This window comes from Capricornis sumatraensis, chromosome 8, assembly GCF_032405125.1.
Source record: "Capricornis sumatraensis isolate serow.1 chromosome 8, serow.2, whole genome shotgun sequence".
NCBI lineage: Eukaryota > Metazoa > Chordata > Mammalia > Artiodactyla > Bovidae > Capricornis > Capricornis sumatraensis.
In genome coordinates, this window is record NC_091076.1 from 8,494,604 (window position 1) to 8,511,428 (window position 16,825).

At 60.3% G+C, this 16,825-nt stretch overlaps 4 protein-coding genes across 8 annotated transcripts; 1 reads left to right on the top strand and 3 right to left on the bottom strand.

Annotated features, from left to right (window-relative positions):
* Positions 1–1,629: 1,629 nt before the first annotated feature.
* PPP1R14B (protein phosphatase 1 regulatory inhibitor subunit 14B) lies at positions 1,630–3,727 on the top strand. The gene is made up of 4 exons (XM_068978827.1): positions 1,630–1,887; positions 2,918–3,001; positions 3,286–3,318; positions 3,411–3,727. Exons 1-4 carry the CDS (start codon positions 1,630–1,632, stop codon positions 3,477–3,479), a joined length of 444 nt encoding a protein of 147 aa, XP_068834928.1. The 3' UTR covers positions 3,480–3,727.
* A 433-nt stretch (positions 3,728–4,160) lies between these two features.
* On the bottom strand, positions 4,161–7,091 carry FKBP2 (FKBP prolyl isomerase 2). Of its 3 annotated transcripts, none has more exons than XM_068977669.1 (6): positions 6,987–7,091; positions 5,568–5,736; positions 5,135–5,247; positions 4,967–5,013; positions 4,378–4,413; positions 4,161–4,283 (listed from the first exon to the last, which is right to left on the bottom strand). In XM_068977669.1, exons 1-6 carry the CDS (start codon positions 7,046–7,048, stop codon positions 4,222–4,224), a joined length of 489 nt encoding a protein of 162 aa, XP_068833770.1. In that variant the 5' UTR covers positions 7,049–7,091; the 3' UTR covers positions 4,161–4,221. The 3 variants fall into 3 exon arrangements, with proteins under 3 accessions (XP_068833770.1, XP_068833769.1, XP_068833771.1); XM_068977668.1 differs by lacking the exon at positions 6,987–7,091 and adding an exon at positions 6,369–6,542; XM_068977670.1 differs by lacking the exon at positions 6,987–7,091 and adding an exon at positions 5,903–6,039.
* Positions 7,092–9,237: 2,146 nt separating this feature from the next.
* Positions 9,238–12,337, bottom strand: VEGFB (vascular endothelial growth factor B). Of its 2 annotated transcripts, none has more exons than XM_068978358.1 (7): positions 12,249–12,337; positions 11,679–11,721; positions 11,139–11,335; positions 10,920–10,993; positions 10,689–10,724; positions 10,205–10,339; positions 9,238–9,612 (listed from the first exon to the last, which is right to left on the bottom strand). In XM_068978358.1, exons 1-7 carry the CDS (start codon positions 12,306–12,308, stop codon positions 9,591–9,593), a joined length of 567 nt encoding a protein of 188 aa, XP_068834459.1. In that variant the 5' UTR covers positions 12,309–12,337; the 3' UTR covers positions 9,238–9,590. The 2 variants fall into 2 exon arrangements, with proteins under 2 accessions (XP_068834459.1, XP_068834458.1); XM_068978357.1 differs by having other exon boundaries at positions 10,205–10,440.
* Positions 12,338–12,937: 600 nt separating this feature from the next.
* DNAJC4 (DnaJ heat shock protein family (Hsp40) member C4) lies at positions 12,938–16,281 on the bottom strand. Of its 2 annotated transcripts, XM_068978704.1 has the most exons (7): positions 16,251–16,281; positions 15,831–15,923; positions 14,952–15,045; positions 14,273–14,457; positions 13,911–14,072; positions 13,152–13,238; positions 12,938–13,059 (listed from the first exon to the last, which is right to left on the bottom strand). In XM_068978704.1, exons 2-7 carry the CDS (start codon positions 15,905–15,907, stop codon positions 12,957–12,959), a joined length of 708 nt encoding a protein of 235 aa, XP_068834805.1. In that variant the 5' UTR covers positions 15,908–15,923; positions 16,251–16,281; the 3' UTR covers positions 12,938–12,956. The 2 variants fall into 2 exon arrangements, with proteins under 2 accessions (XP_068834805.1, XP_068834804.1); XM_068978703.1 differs by lacking the exon at positions 16,251–16,281 and having other exon boundaries at positions 13,911–14,075; positions 15,831–15,986.
* Between the last annotated feature and the right edge of the window lie 544 nt (positions 16,282–16,825).

A 16,825-nucleotide genomic window follows, 5' to 3' on the forward strand; every position in this document is an offset into this window, starting at 1 on the left:
AGCTGAGCTCCATTGCTGTCTGGGTGTGTGACTTAACCTCTGTGGTGCAATCACTGAAACTTCCACGTCCTTTGCTATTTAATCTTTGCCACAACCTTCGGAGGAAATGGAGGCACACAGGAAGCCTTTCATTCGGTCATTTGTTCAACCAATTAAACACCAACTATGAGTCTGACCTAGGTGCTGAGAGTTCAGCAAGTCAGCTAATTTGCCAGATCCATGTGGTTTGAAACTGAGCGGGTCCACTCAATCACGGGTATCAGCAGTAAACAAGGGCCAGACAGGTCTCAGCCTCACAGAACTCATAGCTGAGAAATGCGAGGCGGACAATGAACCAGTGAATGAGAGACACTATTTAAAAATATAAAAAATCAAACTGGCTGCGGGAACAAGGCACAGGGTCTACTGAAGAGAGGTGGGTCCGGTAAGGCCCTTGTGAGATCTGAAGGATAGAGGAAGCGGTAGGGCTGGGATCTACCGGAGAGCTTTGAGGTGCCCTCACGCTAGAACCGACTATGGGGAACTCGTATTAGGGTCAGCAGTTATTATTATCTTTATTATCCTGAGTACTGGCTCCTCCACTTCCCAGTTCTTTAAGCCTCAGTTTGCACACACAAGAGATTGCGGGGTGCAGAGGACCGCGCCCTGTGGAGACCAGCCCTACGAGGGCGCTCCAAACAAGTTTTCCCCGCCCCGGCTCCGCTGCGGGGGAGGGGCGGCCATGCGGGGCAGGACTCTGTGAACTACATTTCCCACAATCCCAGCCTCAACCGCCATCTTGGCCGGTGGGCGGTGGCTGCCTGGGGTCTGGCCCTTCAGGGCGCTCGGCCGTCTCAGCTCACCCCCAACCTAGGCCTCCATCATGGGGTGCGCGGAACCCCAAGGAGGGGGGCGTCCAGTGACCTAGGCAGCGCCTGTCCGTCTTCTCCACCCCTCCACCCCCGGGAGCCCGGTCCACGTGTCTGTCAGCGCGAAGACGCCTCTTGTCCCCCGCTGGCCGAGGGCCGGAGGACCCAGAAGGGAGGGGGGTGGCGCTCCCAGGTCTCCTCCTCGGACCTCTGTCCTGTATACAGTGCCCATTCCCCTCCATTCTCAGGCGGCCCCTGTTTTCCTCCACTGAGGACAGAAGACTAGGTTCCCCATTGGAGCGCAAATCCTCGCACCGGGTGCTTAGAACGCCTAGGGGTAGGGCAGGAAGGTGAAAAGGGAGAGGGGACAGCTAGGCCCCAACCTCGAAGGACTAGATCCTCCCCTACCCCCTGTCCGGGGGCGGGGTAGGGGTGAGGGGCAAGCCGCAGGACTGGCCCTTTAAGGGGGTGTGGTCGGGGGGCGGGGGAAGCGATCCAGACAGAGAAAGCGGCTTCGGCTGCGGCGGCTCGGGCGGCGGCCGCGGGGGACAAAGGGCGGGCGGATCGGTGGGGAGGGGGCGGGGCGCGGCCAGGCCAGGCCCGGGGGCTCCGCATGCTGCAGCTGCCCCCGGGCACCCCCGCCGCCGCCCTCGCCGCGGAGCCGCGCGGAGCCGAGCTCACGAGCTAACCCGAGCCAGCGGCCCGGAGCCAGCCGGCGGGCGTCCGGGAGGCGGCGGCGCAGGGAGGGGCCCGACGCGCGCACGTGGCCCCGGCGGCCGCCATGGCGGACAGCGGCCCCGCGGGGGGCGCGGCGTTGGCGGCCCCGGCCCCCGGACCGGGGAGTGGCGGCCCAGGGCCCCGCGTCTACTTTCAGAGCCCCCCTGGGGCTGCAGGCGAGGGCCCGGGCGGCGCGGACGACGAGGGCCCAGTGAGGCGCCAAGGGAAGGTCACGGTCAAGTACGACCGCAAGGAGCTACGGAAGCGCCTCAACCTGGAGGAGTGGATCCTGGAGCAGCTCACTCGCCTCTACGACTGCCAGGTGTGTCCCCCACCCTGCGCCGACACCCTAAAACCGGTTCCTATTCGGGCCTCCTGGAAACCCCACCTTGAGCCCGCCTGTCACCCGGAGTCAGTGGGCACCCCGCTTAAGCGCGCTCCCCTGCTCTCTGTGCTCCCCGCCCCCAATGTATGCTCTTTCTTGTCTGACCTAAGTCACTTCTTTCTTATTCGCTGCCTTGGACAAGAGACCTGGGACTAGTCTAGGCTGGCTGGGGAAGGAAAGCTACCTATCGCTTGCTAACCTAGACCAATTTAAGGCACTAGCCAACCCAGTTGTTGGGGTTTATGTGTCTTGCCTGTTTCTAATGGGCTAATCTGGAGTCCATCTTGGCATGGGGGGCAAGCTAGCCCACTCTCTGGGTTCTGGTTCTCCACCCTGTGACTCCTTCCTTGCTCAAGTGGTGACTCAGGCCCCGGGGGCCAGGGTGGAGGAGTGGGCTTGCCCTGTGCTGCCTACCCTAGCCCAGCCCTGGAATGCAGTTGGCTCCAGACAGGAGAGATGCTTCCTGGGGGAGGAGGGGTGGCAGGCACCCCCTCCCTCGGCAAAGCATGGGCTCTTTGTTTCCCCTTTACCAGGCCTGGGTCCTTCCCGCTGACCCCTCACCCTTCACTTCCTCCCCGCTCCTGGGAAGCTGTGACAGGTGTTTGGGGGAAGGGAAGGGGGCTGTGATGAGTTGGGGCAGCTGGCCCCATTTGTGCTCTGGTTGAGATGGGGGGCATGGAAGTTGGGGAGACACATCTGCAGGGTTCCCAGGCTAGGATCCCCACCCCTAGCCGTCTGGCACCCAGGGTGCCCAACTGGCAGGGACAGGAAGCTCCCCCCCACATTGGGCAGTTTGCCTTGGCACAGGCCTGATCTGTTTTCTTCCTCGGAGCAGCTGCCGCTGTCTGCTGGGCAAAGAGGGCTGGCTCCCGTCTGCAGTAGGGCAGGGGCCTCAGCCAGAGCCCATCTCACACCCTCTCTCCCAACTCAGGCCCTTGTCTCTCCCTCCTCCCCCACCCCACCCCAGGAAGAGGAGATCCCAGAGCTGGAAATCGATGTGGATGAACTCTTGGACATGGAGAGCGATGATACCCGGGCTGCCAGGGTCAAGGTAAGAGGGCCTGGAGGGCAGCAGGGCCAGGTCAGAGGAGCAGAGGCTAGAGGGCTGCAGGGAGGCGGTCTGCCCATTGTTGGGTCAGCAAGCCTCCCTTGATCTTCGGCAGTCAGCTCTGTGATCTTCCTGGACTCAGCTTCAGCCTCCACCAAATGGGGCCAGTGGTACTTGCCAAGCTGTTCAGTAGCCGTGGCATCTCCAGTGCCTTGGAAGAGGGTGTGGGTGAATTCTAAGTCCGTGTTGCAGAGACTCAGTTATCCTTTCCCCCCATGCCCCACTAGGAGCTGCTGGTTGACTGTTACAAACCCACTGAGGTAAGGAAGTTGTTTCCCCAGAGGGTGGGGTGAGGAGCCTAGGGTCCTGTCCTCCTGGGGTCTGGTCTCCTTAATGTCCTCCCTCCCTCCAGGCCTTCATCTCTGGCCTGCTGGACAAGATCCGGGGCATGCAGAAGCTGAGCACACCCCAGAAGAAGTAAGGGTCCTCGACCCAGCTGAACGGTGGCTCCACAGGACAATCGCTGCCCGCTGACCTCGTAGCAACAGCAATACCAGGGGGCCCTGCGGCCAGGCCTGGTGCCACGAGCAGGGCTCCCCGTGCCCCTGGCCCAGGGGCCTCTTCCCTGCCCTCTCAGTTTTCCATTTTTGGGGTTTTTTATTATTATTAAACTGATGGGACTTTTTGTGTTTTTATATTGACTGCGGCGCGGGCCCTTTAATAAAGCTAGGATACGCCTTTGGTGCAGTTCACAGGCTCGCCTGGTCTCTTTTAGGGGGGACACACTGCTCTCCGACTGCTGCCAGCTCAGCTTCTCCCCAGGTGACCACAGGCCTTCCTGAGGGCCACGTAGCCATGGCGATAGCCCAGTGCTGGCTCCCAGACTAGGAGCTGGAAGTGGCTGGGGAGCTGGGGAGGAGCCATGCTACTGCCGGCAGGCAGGAATACTCTTTTCCCTTCTGGACAAGGGCCACCATACCACCCAGGCCTTGGCCATTGTGACCTCCATGCTACTGAGCCTACTACACCCCAAGGTTCTGCAGCCCGGAAAGGAGAGTGAAGGATGGGAGGGGGCCGAGGGAGAGAGGAGGCTGAAGCTGCGGTTTCTAAGTCTCTCAGGGCCCACAAAGAAACACAGGCTCACTTCATGGGTTTTAAGTTTTTTTTTCTTTAAACAGTCTGGTCCCTGATGGGGGCCTCTCCACCGCCCCTCTCCAGTTTGGCTACAGTTCTGAACGTCGCTCGATTTTGAGCAGCTCCACCTCGAACACCAAGGTTGCACCACCTGCACGGGAGAGGTGGGAGTAGAATGAGAACTAGGGCCACCTGGAGATGGAATGGATGAAGCAGATGGGGAGGGGGGCAGAAAGGTCTATTACCTGGAATCTTTGGGGGCGCTCCCCGCTCTCCATACCCTGCCAAGATAACACAAAGAAACAGAATGAGCTGTGGACAGGCAGAGTGAGGTGTTCTGCAGACATCCAGGCTGACGCTAAGCCTCTACCCATCCTAGCACTAGGCCAGAAATGGAGATGGGAAAAAAAAACAAGGGAAAGTTAGTCGTTCAGTCGTGTTTGACTCTTTGCGATCCCATGAACTGTACCCTGCCAGGCTCCTCTGTCCATGGAATTCTCCAGGCAAGAATACTGGAGCGGGTTGCCAATTCCTTCTCCAGGGGATCTTCCCAACCCAGGGACTGAACCTGGGTCTCCTGCATTGCAGGCATCTTCTCTACCATTTGAGCCACCAGGGAGATGGGAGGGGGCTTGCAAAAGGTCAGAGAGTTGGCACCAGAGCCAAGTGTCCCAATGGTCTTGCCCTGTCCTCACTGCTGGACAAGGCTAGACTTGGAAATGGCATGGATTGAATGAATAGAGTGGAGATGGATGCAGAGACTAAATCAGCCTTCACCCTTACATGGATAATACACCCTGAACGCCCTATCCCCACTCCGAAAGAGCCTCTTACCCAGCTCTGATGGAATCACCAGCTTCCGCTTTTCCCCCTCACACATCCTGCAGGATAATACACGTTCAGCATGTGGTAACAACCAGGCTCCTTGCTCCCTCCCCCCATCCCTGGGGCTTGCCTCCCAGAGTTTACCTCCTGGACCACAGCCATGGCCCCACAACTCACCCTAGCAGCCCCTGGTCCCAGCCCTTGATGACCTGGCCTGTGCCCAAGGAGAAGACAAAAGGCTGGTTCTGGGGCAGGCTGCTGTCAAACTCTGTTCCATCTTCTAGCTTCCCCTGTGAGACCATGGGAAGGCCAGTGAGGAGGGCGGTCTGCTCTGACACCCCCACCCCCAGTGCTCTTCCCATCAAGGTGGCACCCCACAGCTTTGGTGGCCACAGTCCTAGCAGGAGACAGAACGTTGGGCAGCTCACAGTACACTGTCACTGCTTGCTGATGCCAACCCGGGAGTAGACAGTGAAAAGCAAGACAGAACCATGCACAGTAGATAAGAAGACTTGCCCAAGAGACCCACCTTTTGGCAGAGAAACTTGGCTCCCGGTTCCTTTCAGGTCCCCAAAAGCCCCGCCCCCCAAAGCTCCACCCCTTCACCCACCGTATAGTGCATGTGCAGGACGTCCCCTTTCCGCGATTTGATGGGACAGTGGTCTACCCGTTTCTTGACTCCGATCTGCAGCTTCCGTTTGCCCTCGGTCCCTGTGGCCGTGACCAGGGCGCTCAGGCAGATGGACAGTACTGTCAAGACCCAGCTCAGCCTCATCTCTCTGTGGGAACAGACCCCGACCAACCAACCGGGGGAGAGGAACGGGAGGGCATGGAATACCGGCAGGTACCCGGAGGATTCCACCCCACCGTGGACCCTGCCTGCCCCTGGGGATCCCCTTCTTCGGGATCACCGCCCCCTCCCCCAGGCTCCACGGCCACACTTACCAGTCCAGTGAGAAGGGGGCTTGCCCGAGGACCCCAGCAGCGGGGAGAGGGGGTCAGGGGAGGCCACAGCAGCCAGGGTCCCGCCCCTTTGCTCACCCTCTGCCCTTCCGTCCCTCCCGATTCCCAGCTCTGCTCTTCAATTCCCACCCGTCCCCTTCCGCAAAGTCCAGACCCTATCTGGCTGCAGAGCGGTTGCCCCGACCGGGCGACCCCATTCACGCCACACCCAGTTGCCTCCCGCCCAGCACACCCACACATCTGTGGCTGCCGCAGGGGGTCGGCCCCGAGGCACCCACACGTCGCCACTGGGTGGCTCCGGGGAGCTCTTGTCCTCCGGGGGTACCCCCCAGGCTGGCCCTGTGCCTCCGCCCGAGGCGCCGCCCCAACTCTGAGCCCTCGGGGGCCTGCGGGGCACCCAGACTGGTCCCGTGTCGGGTGGCCGCCGAGCCCGCTCCACCCACACCACCTCTCCCGGGGGAGTTCTAGGCCTACCGCGTCCCCAGGCACGGCCACCGCGGAGACCGCCCCCGCGTGGACGCCCCGGGCCATTACCTGGGCCTACCCCTTCGCTAGGCTCCTTAGCCCCACCTTTTAGAGGGCGCGGTTCCGCCCCCGACCCTGTAGCTCCGCCCCCGACAGAACTAGACCCCTTTTCCTGGACCGTAGCCACGCCACTCACCGGCTGAAGCCCCGCCCCCAGCGCCTGGGTTCCTTCTTCCTCGGCCTCCAAACCCGAGGCTCCTCCTTTCGCCTCTTCTAGCTCCTCCTCCAAGGGCCAGTCTCCACCCCGCACCGGTCCTGGCCCCGCCCCCAGACCTCGAGCTCCGCCTCCCACCGGCACCAGCTGAGAGGTTCCACCCGCTGCCGTTCGACTTCCCGCCCCAACTCCCGGAGTCCCGCCCCGTGAGGCGTGAGAACCCTCCCCCTGCGGCATCCCCGGACAGCTCGGACCCCCCAACAGTCAAATTCCTCGTGACCTATCCCTCGTTGACACTCGGAGCCCCAGCCCGCTCCTTCCCCGCCTGATCCAGCCTTCCCTCTTGTACCCCGGCTCCCCCCAGCCCGGGCTGTGGCCCCCGCTCACCTCCTCGCCGCGCCCCCGGAGTCAACCCCAGTCGTGCCGCCGTCTCTGCGCAGGCGCGTCATCGTCGCCACCAGACCTGGCCACGCCGCCCGCCCTCATTGGACCGTGCAAAACCCGCGGCCAGACGCCCACTGGGGTGGTTTCTTCCCTAGCCACGCCCCTTCGGCACCATGTGACCTATACGTCACGTCCGGTGGCTTTGTAGTCCTTAAGGTGAGGTGAAGTGACTTCCGAAAGAACCGAAGGCACTTCCGTTTGAGGTGAAATTAAGGTCAGGCGGGCGCGGGTTCCCGGAGGGGGTCTCGAGACGCCATTTTATATCGCCCCCAGCTTGACGCTCCTGATTGCCCTTGGGCCTCTTCTGACCCATAGTCCTCAGTTGCTGTGGAGAGCCTAGCTTCAGAGTGAGCCTTGGGTTTGGACTCCTGTGTCTGCCACTCATTGACTGTGTGACCTTGAACAAGCTTCTTGGCCTGGTGACTCTTGGGCTTGATAACATCCACCCTACAGGGTCCCTGTTGGAGTGCCCCAGTAATGTGCACAGCTAGGCCCACAGCAAATGCTCTTAGCTTTTTTCTCTTCCAGCATCCAGGCCTGCTTCTACCCGGGACACAATAACCCTGGGTCATGACTGTAGCCGTCTGACTGGGTCCATTCCCCATACAGACTTATTTCCAGTCACTTCAGCACCCAGGAATAAACGTGTGTGCTTAGTTGCTCAGTCGTGTCCGACTCTTTGTGACCCCATGGACTATAGCCCATCAGGCTCCTCTGTCCGTGGGATTTCCCAGGCAAGAATACTGGAGTGGCTTGCCATTTCCTACTTAAAGGAATCTAACCTGCATCTCCTGCTTTGGCAGGTGGATTCTTTATCACTGATACACCTGGGAAGTTCCACCGAAGTAATGAACCTGCAGTTGTGCTTAGTTGCTCAGTCATGTCAGACTTTGTGACCTCATGGACTGCAGCCCGTCAGGCTCCTTGGTCCATGGGGATTCTCCAGGCAAGAACACTGGAGTGGGTTGCCATGCCCTCCTCCAGGGGATCTTCCCAGGGATTGAACCCAGGTCTCCCACCTTGCAGGCAGACTGAACCTGCATTTGAGAGGCAGCGAAACCTAAGTTTAATGTCAGGGAGACGGATGATCTGAGGCCAAATCCTCAGGTCAATCAGCTTTTCCGAGCTTATCTCCTCAACTGAAGAAGGAAGATAATCACAACACTGACCTCAGAATTGACAGCTAGGTGAGAAGACGCATATGAAGCACATGCTCATTGGACAAGCTAAATGGGTTTGGGAGGTAGTAGCTAACTGCCCTAACCCTCATCTGTCTCACTCTAATTGAACTCTCACATTTTTGGTAACAGCATAGCTGAGAAAATGATTTGAAAGTAGCAATCACTTGTCAGAAACCGTCTCTTCTGGTTTAACGCCACTCTTGGTTTGAGCCTAACAAGATCACTACCCCTTCCTCTGTGACTTCAGAGAAGGCCTCCATTAGGTAGCTGCTTTGGGTTAAACTCTGCCCTGAATGTTCTGCCCTGATGGGGCAAAGTACGGGTACCCAAGGTTGCCTTTCAGTTCACCCCCTCCCCTCACCACTGACCCCCAGGGGCACTAGAGGGTGCAGGCAGAAAGCTGACCACTGAGTTTGGGCTGGGTCAGATAAACGTCAGGAGAGTACCAAGTAGAGCATGGGGAGGGAAGCCCAAGGTGCAAGGGAGGCAAGAGTGAAGACTGCAGTTGAAAAAATTTGGAGTTAAGCTACATGAAGCAAAAAGTTGCAAACAGAGTGTAGCCTGGTAGGGAAGATGAGTGTTCTTTTCTACTACATGACTCTTAACTTTCTTGGCACCCAAGGGCCCAGACCACAGTGATCATCTGCTCCCTCTGTGTGAACATGAGGCTCAGGATGAGGGGCAGTGACAGCCGAAGGCATTCGGCAGAGCTGAGTCCCACCTCAAGCTCACTGGCCATCTCCTTCCAGAAAGGAACCCTTGTGATGGACACAGGGGCAGGACCCGTTAGCGCAACATGAAAGTGAAGGATGCACGATTCTGGCACTGTGACCTGTCGTGGGGAGGTCTTTGGACCTCATCTCCTCCAAGCTCCGTGTCTAGGAGGCAGTACAACGCAGACATTGATGTCCAAACCAGCCAGCCTGGACAGTGACAGACAGTGACACAGGCAGGGACAGTTCCTTCCATCTCTTTTATCAGGACTGGGGTTCACAGTTCCTGCGCTGAAGCCCAACTCCCATATTTTTGTAGAGGATCGGGGTCTTCTTAGTGAGGGGACAGAGGAGCCAGCTGTTAGATGCTCACTTGTACAAGGTGGTTAAAATCTGAGTCGGGACCCCATTCTCTTCCAGGTTGGTATGTGACCCCCTCGGTCTCCTCATCCAACTCTGTCCACGTTGTTGGATGGCAGCCTTGGGGAGACAAGGGGCAGCTGGAAGGCCCTCCGAGAGGCCCAGGTCCCAGAGGAGCTTCTGCCCAGGCTGAGGTCTTGGGGACTGGACGGTTCTCACCAGGCTGCACTCCTGCCCTCTCTGGGGGGAGGGCTGTGAGGCTAGGGGCCCCACTGAGTCTGAAAAGCAGTTTGTCACCTTCGCAGCTTCCGGCACCTGAGAAGGGAAGAAGGGGTCTGTTCACGCTGGCACCAAAGCTCAGCCCATTTCTCTAGACGTACCCGCTTGTTACCCTCTGTGAACCTCATCCTCCCCTAACACTCCTGAGAAGCCCCAGCTGGCCCGGCCCACACAATGCCACCCCATGACCCCGCTGTGGAAGGGAGGAGTGGTGAGAAGTGCCTTGGACGAGGCTGGACCAGGGTTCCACCACATCTCCTGGCCTCCTGGAGCCCGTAAGGTAGAACATCAACGTCTACTATAGGCATTTCTGAGACGGTTCAGAGCTGGAAGGCTGTCTTTCCATTGCCACTCCTGGCGATGTTACCTCTTCCAGGACATCTCTAGCCTCTCAAAGACGATGTCAGGTACCGCTCACCACAGCCCTTGACATCCTCTATTGGCATCATGTGTCTGACTCCCACATTAGAACAGGAGCCTTGTTTTTGTTGACCCCAGTGCCAACTAGGTGCTGGGTCAATATTTGTTCAACCCGGTCAAAGCTTCCCTTTCCCTGGCTCTTCTCCCACTGGCTGGCTCACCTGGACCTGCTCTAGGAAGGGCCTGGACACCACTCCCGACTCCTCACCTGCAGGTGTCTGGGTTGAGCTCTAAGCCCCGCCCTTGACAACGGAGGAAGCTGCGGCGTCGGCAGCGGCAGTAGCAGGTCCGGGGGTCAGGGCGCTGGCGGCGCTGGGGGCAGCGTGGGCAGAGGGGCCTGGGGCTGGAGTGGGATGGGTGATGTCAGCTGGGGAGGGTGCTCCAGGGGCAGGGTCCCAGCCCGGAACAGAGCGGGGCTGGGGACGGTGGTGGGGAGTGGAAGCCCTAGGAGGAGAAGCAACATGTCTCGGGTGGGAAGGAAGTCTTCCCAGGGGCTGGGGTCAGGGAACAGCGCAGAGTCCTGGGGAGCAGAGAAAAAGGGGAGGAGGGTGGGGACAGGCCGGGGGAGAAGAAGGAGGGGAGGGGACCACAGCTTCCTGACACACCCTAACACCCCCTGCCCCAGCCACATGTGACTTTCTGGGCACGGAGCCTGGGCTCCAACCCCAGCCCAGCAAGAGCCCGAGACTCACCTGTCTGGCTTCACAGCACTCTCTCGTTTTTTTGGTCTGAAAAGTAAGAGAGACGGACAGAGACAAGGACAGAGAAGATCAGGAAGCCCAGCATTCTCCACTCTCTTGCCCTCGATCCCAGGCCTGCCTGGCTCCACCCTCGAAAACCTTGTCCCCGCTGCGGTGCACCGCCACACCCAGCGCCCCCCAAGCCTGATCTCTGCGAACTCCGAGGTGGGGCATCCCTGGCACCTGCATTCGCACTGGCTGTGTTCTTCCAGGGACATCTCCCCCAGCTGACTGCTTGGGTACTGGATCATGAGGATCTGGGCTCAGGAGAACAGGGAGAGACACAGTGAGAGAGGGCTGGAGGGGTGAGAACACCCTGCCCACCGCCCAGGGCTCTGGCCGCCACCCCCTCACTCCCCAGAATGCCAGCATCCAGCCAGGCACACTCCCCCTGCCCCCTACCTGCATTCGGACTTGGTGCTGCCCAGTGGGCACGCACTCCAGGCCATCGTCAGGGCAGCAGCCGCCACAGCGCTGCACTGTCACGCAGCTGGGCACCAGTTGCTTGGCCACAGTGCCCATGAGCTCCATGTTCAGGGGCACCACCACCTCCCGCGGCTGGCAGGTGGCACGAGCATACACGTCTATCCATGACACCACTAGGGGTAGATGCGTAAGGGTTAAGTGGCCCCAGGGTTTCCCGCAGCTGTCCCCTGGCTCCCACCCCTGCGTCCAGAAGCTGTTCTCTTTAGTTCCCCCGTCACAGCCACCCTCCCCTAGCCCCTGCTTCTGCCCACCCAATCTGTCTTCCTTGCCCTGTTCATCCAGATGCCAGGCATCCCACTGCCTCAATCTGCTGTTCTGTGAAATGGGCAGAATTAAAGAGTTTGCATCTTACAGAGAGGCTGTGATTACACAAGATGAGAAATACATGGAGTCTGCAATCAGGGCTGGAAGCAAATGTTCTGAGCGCCAGCTGGTGCAAAGTTCTGTTACTATTACCTTTCTTCTGGTGACCAGGGGCATCAGGCTGGGAGACTGGAGCCTGTAGGAGAGAAGAAACCTGGACCAAGATGCACTCCAGAAAAGGCTGGCAATGTCTTTCTCCCCAGGGCTCTGCCCTTGCAGTCAGGAGACTTCAACTCCCCTCTGACAGTTTTCTGAACTGCTCTGTTCCTGGGGTCACTCTAACTTTACCTGTCCTCTCCACACTACCTGGGACCTGCCCCGGCTACTACCCGCCAGGCCCACTCTGGCAGCAGCCTCGAATCTCCAAGCCTGGGGTCCGGGCTAGTTCTCCAGGCTCCAGATCAGGAAGGAGCACAGTGGGCGCCGAACCTCGTCGGCCAGGCACCGAGGCGGCCCCGCCCCCGGCTGCGCCCAGGGGACGGGGTGGGGCGGGGGAGTGGCCCCGGAGTCGGGCGGGCGGGCGAGGAGGGACTCCTCCCGGGGGATGCCCGGGCTGGGCTCCCGAGACGCCCCCGTGGATCCCCAAGAACCCCGCGTCTTCCCACTTCCGCCAACCTTGAGAGAGGGCACGGCGCGCGGGCGGGATGTCGCGGACGCACGTACCTGGGCGGGGGCCAGCTGCAGGAGCACGGCGAGCAGCAGGCGGCGGAGCAGGGGGCTCATGGTGCCCGCGGGGGCCGCGCGCCGGGGGCGCCCGCATCGTCCTAGCCGGGCGGCGCGGGAGGCGGCGGCAGCCAGAGCCCCATGGCGCGGGCCCGGGCGCGGCGGGCGGGGGCCGGGCGCGGGGGGCGGCTCCTCCGCGGCCCCCTCCCGAGCCCTGGGCGCAGGCAGCGCAACGCAACGCAGCGGCGGCGGCGGCGGCGGCGGCCGGAGGAGCCGAGCGGGCGGGCGGCCGGTGGTGGCGGCGGGCGGCGGGGACGGCGGGGTCGGCGGGGGGCCGGGCCCGGGCTGGCGGGCGGGCGGCTCATGTGACCCAGACACGCGCTCCCCACCGGGCCGCGGGGAGGGGGCGGGGCGGGGGAGGGGGGGCGAGGCCGCCGGCGGAGCCCGCCCCCTCCGCACGCACACACACACCCCCCTCCTCCCGCCGCTGCAGGGGAAAGGGGATGCACCGCCCAGGGGGCCGGGCTCCCGGGTTGCTGCCACCAAAGCCCGGAGGGCGGGGCCGGGGCGGGGGGCGCTGGGCCTGTAGGAGGGAGCCAGACGAGAGCTCTGAGAATCACTTTATTGCACGCGTTTTGGGGCGTGGGGCGTCCCATAAGGGGGCACCCTGCAGGCCCCATCCAAGGAGAGCTCTCCAAGGTGAGCCGCTCAGGGGCCCGGGGGCACGATCCCGGGGCCTTGGGGCGGCCCGGGTGGTGGCTGCAGCTGCTGCCTCTGCCGCTGCTCCTGCAGGAGTCTGGCTCTGTTGGCCCTGCAGGAAGAGCACCTGGGTGGTCGGGACTGGGATCCTGGGAGGTGGTGCCGGCAACAGGGAAGGGAGGGCAGGAAAGAGCTAGGACAAACCTGGCCCGGGCCCGAGTGTCGTTGTAGATGGCTGTGATGATCCTATCCTTCTCATCCATGAAGCTACGATGCAACTGCTCCAGCTTCCTGCAAAGGGGTTACAAAGAACACTGGGACCCCCAATCTCTGCTGTCCCCCAAGTCTCACTCCCCTCCCCTCCACTCCAGAGTCTCACAGCTTTACCCCTGTGGGGACCGCAGCCGAACTGCCTGTGCTAGGTGAGGAGACGGGCACAGAGTGGTCGGGACTTGTCCAGGGTCTCATGGTGACCCAGGTCCCTGACTGTCATGACAGCAGCTCTGAACGTCAGAGAGGTCCTTGGAGACTAGAAAGGTTTGTTCTAACTCGATCACTGAACTAGGCACACTGCTAGCAGTAGGCACTGGCCTTTAGGTGTCTCTACTGTTGAAGCTCAGTGGCATGGCATGCGTGAGAGGGTGGCAGGAACGAATGAGGGCAGTTGCTGGCAAGGCCCAGCTCGACCCGTTTCCTTCTTGTGCAGGCTTTCCAGTTGGCTCCAGCACTCTGGCGATCAGCACCGAAGATTTAAATTCAAATGATAAAAAACTGAAGTGACATGAGCTCTTAATGCACAGCTGCCTTTGCCAAGTCAGAAGGGGCTCTGGAGGAGACCAATTTCATGCAGTTCTTGGCTTGGGACACACAAGGGTGCAGGTCACAGGGGTGGTGGGGTTAGGTGGCTGACACGGCTTCACCCACCCTCCTGCCCCCTGCCCATCGCCCTAGGGAGACACGCACCTGAAGGCGACGTAGTGCAGGGCCATCCCGGCCAGCATGATCAGGAGGCAGTACCCCAGCACTCGCCGGTTGTGTTTGTGCTGCTGCTGCCTGGACTCTGGCCCCTGAGGCCTCACGTTATGAAACTGGGCCCAGTATTGTTCATTGGGGGGGGCCCCAGAACTGCTTGGAGGAAGAAGAAGGGACAGTGTAAGGATGAGCCCATCCAGACAAGCCTCCTGGCTCCTGCTCCCCAGCCTTGTCTCACCCCTCCACTCCCTTCATCTCTCTTTTCACGCCCCTTCCTGGGACTCATCCTGATAATGTCCACACCCAAGGGCTCACCACTTGAGGGTGGTGAGCTGGGGGCTGCACTACTGTACCTGTGTGCCTGGTGAGCAGACCTGGGGTGGGCTGTGGTTCCTGGAGACTTTGGGGAAGCTGCCGAGCGGAGCTGGTGGTCATAGCTGCGGCGGCTCTGCTCACGGCTCAGCACTTGGTATGCTTCACTCAGCTCCACAAAGCGACTGTGCAGGGCTGGGTTCCCGGGGTCCCGGTCAGGGTGCAGCTGAGATGGAGCAAGACTCCCCTCATCTCCCTTTCCATGCCCCTTCCCAGGACCCATCCTGAGAATGTCCACCCCCAAGGGCTCATGTCATTCCCAGAGGCCCTGCCTGGGGAGTGACCCTCACTCTCAGGCCTGCCCATCCCTGTAAACCACCACAGAGTCAGGAAGCACAGACTTCCGCCTCCTCCCCTTGTATAAGTCCTTCTCAACCTGCTGCCTGGCTCTCACTGTAAGTCCCGAATCCAACTTTCTCAAGAGCAGGCAGGCCCGGAGAACCAAGCCCAGCCCATCAGACAGGCCTCCTGGCTCCTGCCCCCCAGCCTTTCCTCCCATGTGGGCAGATCTCTCCCCGTGGGGAACCTCCCCATCCCTGTGAATGCTGAGGGAACATGCACCAGCCAGAGTGAGCTTCTCAGCCCCGTTTCTGAGAATTTGAAGCATACCCCATCTGGCTCAGACTTCCCTTCCCCTTCTCCACTTAAAACCACTGGTACCTCTTTGGACTTGGAGAAGAAAGCTCGTTTAACTTCTTCAGCACTGGCACCAGGCTGCACCCCCAAGAGTTCATAGTAGTTACTGGGGCCAGACCTGTGGAGAGAGGCCCAATCCTGCCAGGGCTAAGGAAGACACAGGGATACCCCTTCCCTACCCACTTGGGCCACCCTTTGACTCAGCATTCTGGTGCTCAGGGTTGAGCCAGGTACCAAGGATAGTCTCTGTAAATCATCCCTCCCTATTTGAGTGTTCCAGGTATGAGGCAGATCAAAATGTCTCCAAGTGTAGTTTTCAGACTCCTTGCATCAGAAACACCTGAAAATTATATTTTGTTTTTGGTTTTGATCATGTTTTTTAAAATAAATTCTTGGGACTTCCCTGGCAGTCCAGTAGCTACGACTCAGGGCTTCCACTGCAAGGAGCCTGAGTTCCATCCCTGGTCAGGGGAACTAAGATCCCGCATGCCCTGCAGTGCACCCAAAAGAAAAAAAGAAAATTCTTGAGCCCCACCTCATTCCTGCAAATCAGAATCTCCAAGTAGGGCCCAGGAATCTGCAATTTTGTAAGCGCCACCCCCCACCCCCAGCGCCGCCCCCTGCAGCCCTCCTGTGTTATGCACAGTGATGCTTAACAACACCTGAGTAGTAGGAAGGGCACTGGGTTTGACTTGGGTTCAAATTTTGGATCTGTATGACCTTGGGGGTTATTCCTTAATCTCTGATACTGTGTCTTCAGCAGTGAAGGTGACAGTAACCCGACAAATCTGTAAGGCGCCTGACACAGAGCTACCCTAGCACCTAGCGCAGCGCCTAGAATCGGGCGGGCCAGCAACAAGAATCTAATGAATGACCGGGCCGGATCCCGGGGGCGCGACTCACCGCTGCCGGGCGGCCGCTGCGAAGAACCACATGGGAGGGTTGAGGGGCCACAGCCGGCATAGGCGCAGGGGCAGCATGGCGGCAGGAGGGCAGCTGGTAAAAAGAGACCACAAAGAGGAGTGGGATGGGACCCCTGAATCGGAGGGAATGGGGAGCGGGGTGTACTGGCCCTGTTTAGACGCGAAGGAAAACTGAAGCAACCCCGGGGGGCTCAGAGGCGTTTGGAGCCTCCTTGCTGAAGACCAGACCTGGTTCTGGCCCCGTCCCCGCCTCTGCCCCGTGCGTCCAAGGACCCCCTCTACTTTCGTCTCGGTGTCTGGACCACTAGCCCGGGACGCGGAGACCCCCTCCCCACCCTGGGAGTATTGGTTGGGAGGGTGCAGGAGGAGCCACACCAAGCCCCGCCCTCATTGCACTCACGGACTCCGCCGCGGCCGCCGTTTCCTGCTCTTACCCAGGCCCCGCCCCCGCACTCTTATTGGCTTAGACACCCAGACACACCCACAGACCAGAAGGGGCGTCCCTGGGGCGAAGCCCCGCCCCCGAACGCCCATTGGCGTTTGATGCCTCGCCCAGGCCGGAGGGCTTGCAGAGAGGCGCCGGTGCCCACCCGGGAGCCGGCGGGACTGGTCCTTCTCTGAGTGAGGCTTTAAGCTCAGCCTCTGTTGATCACTCCTTCGGACATAACTGTTACTCCACTCTGCACCGAGACTCATTTCACAAAGCAGTTTCCACCCCGTAAAGTGAAGTGTGAAAATAAGTCGCTCAGTCGTGTCCAACTCATCGCGACCCCGGCGCGTAGCCCGCTAGGCTCCATAGGACTTTCCAGGCAAGAATAATGGAGTGAATAGCCATTTCCTTCTCCAGGGAATCTACCCGGCCCAAGGATCAAATCCGGTCTCCTGCATTGCAGGCAGATTCGGGAAACCCTTCCACCCCATAGTCAGCCTGGAACCTCACTGGAACCTGGCAAAGGGGCACGGCCCTCAGCTTGC

Excerpts from the sequence above, each read along its gene's own strand:
- FKBP2 (XM_068977668.1), bottom strand. The coding sequence starts at position 6,451 with ATGGCCCGGGGCGTCCACGCGGGGGCGGTCTCCGCGGTGGCCGTGCCT. Across the intron at positions 5,737-6,368 it reads CTAGAACTCCCCCGGGAGAG|AGAGATGAGGCTGAGCTGGG; the intron begins GTGGTGTGGGTG and ends CTGTTCCCACAG. Across the intron at positions 5,014-5,134 it reads TGGGACCAGGGGCTGCTAGG|GATGTGTGAGGGGGAAAAGC; the intron begins GTGAGTTGTGGG and ends ATTATCCTGCAG.
- VEGFB (XM_068978357.1), bottom strand. The coding sequence starts at position 12,308 with ATGAGCCCCCTGCTCCGCCGCCTGCTGCTCGCCGTGCTCCTGCAGCTG. Across the intron at positions 11,336-11,678 it reads CCCTGGTCACCAGAAGAAAG|TGGTGTCATGGATAGACGTG; the intron begins GTAATAGTAACA and ends ATCTACCCCTAG. Across the intron at positions 10,725-10,919 it reads CACAGCCAGTGCGAATGCAG|ACCAAAAAAACGAGAGAGTG; the intron begins GTGCCAGGGATG and ends CTTACTTTTCAG.
- DNAJC4 (XM_068978703.1), bottom strand. The coding sequence starts at position 15,907 with ATGCTGCCCCTGCGCCTATGCCGGCTGTGGCCCCTCAACCCTCCCATG. Across the intron at positions 14,076-14,272 it reads TCTGCTCACCAGGCACACAG|CAGTTCTGGGGCCCCCCCCA; the intron begins GTACAGTAGTGC and ends TCTTCCTCCAAG. Across the intron at positions 13,239-13,910 it reads CTGCACTACGTCGCCTTCAG|GAAGCTGGAGCAGTTGCATC; the intron begins GTGCGTGTCTCC and ends ACCCCTTTGCAG.
- PPP1R14B (XM_068978827.1), top strand. The coding sequence starts at position 1,630 with ATGGCGGACAGCGGCCCCGCGGGGGGCGCGGCGTTGGCGGCCCCGGCC. Across the intron at positions 1,888-2,917 it reads CTCGCCTCTACGACTGCCAG|GAAGAGGAGATCCCAGAGCT; the intron begins GTGTGTCCCCCA and ends ACCCCACCCCAG. Across the intron at positions 3,319-3,410 it reads ACTGTTACAAACCCACTGAG|GCCTTCATCTCTGGCCTGCT; the intron begins GTAAGGAAGTTG and ends CCCTCCCTCCAG.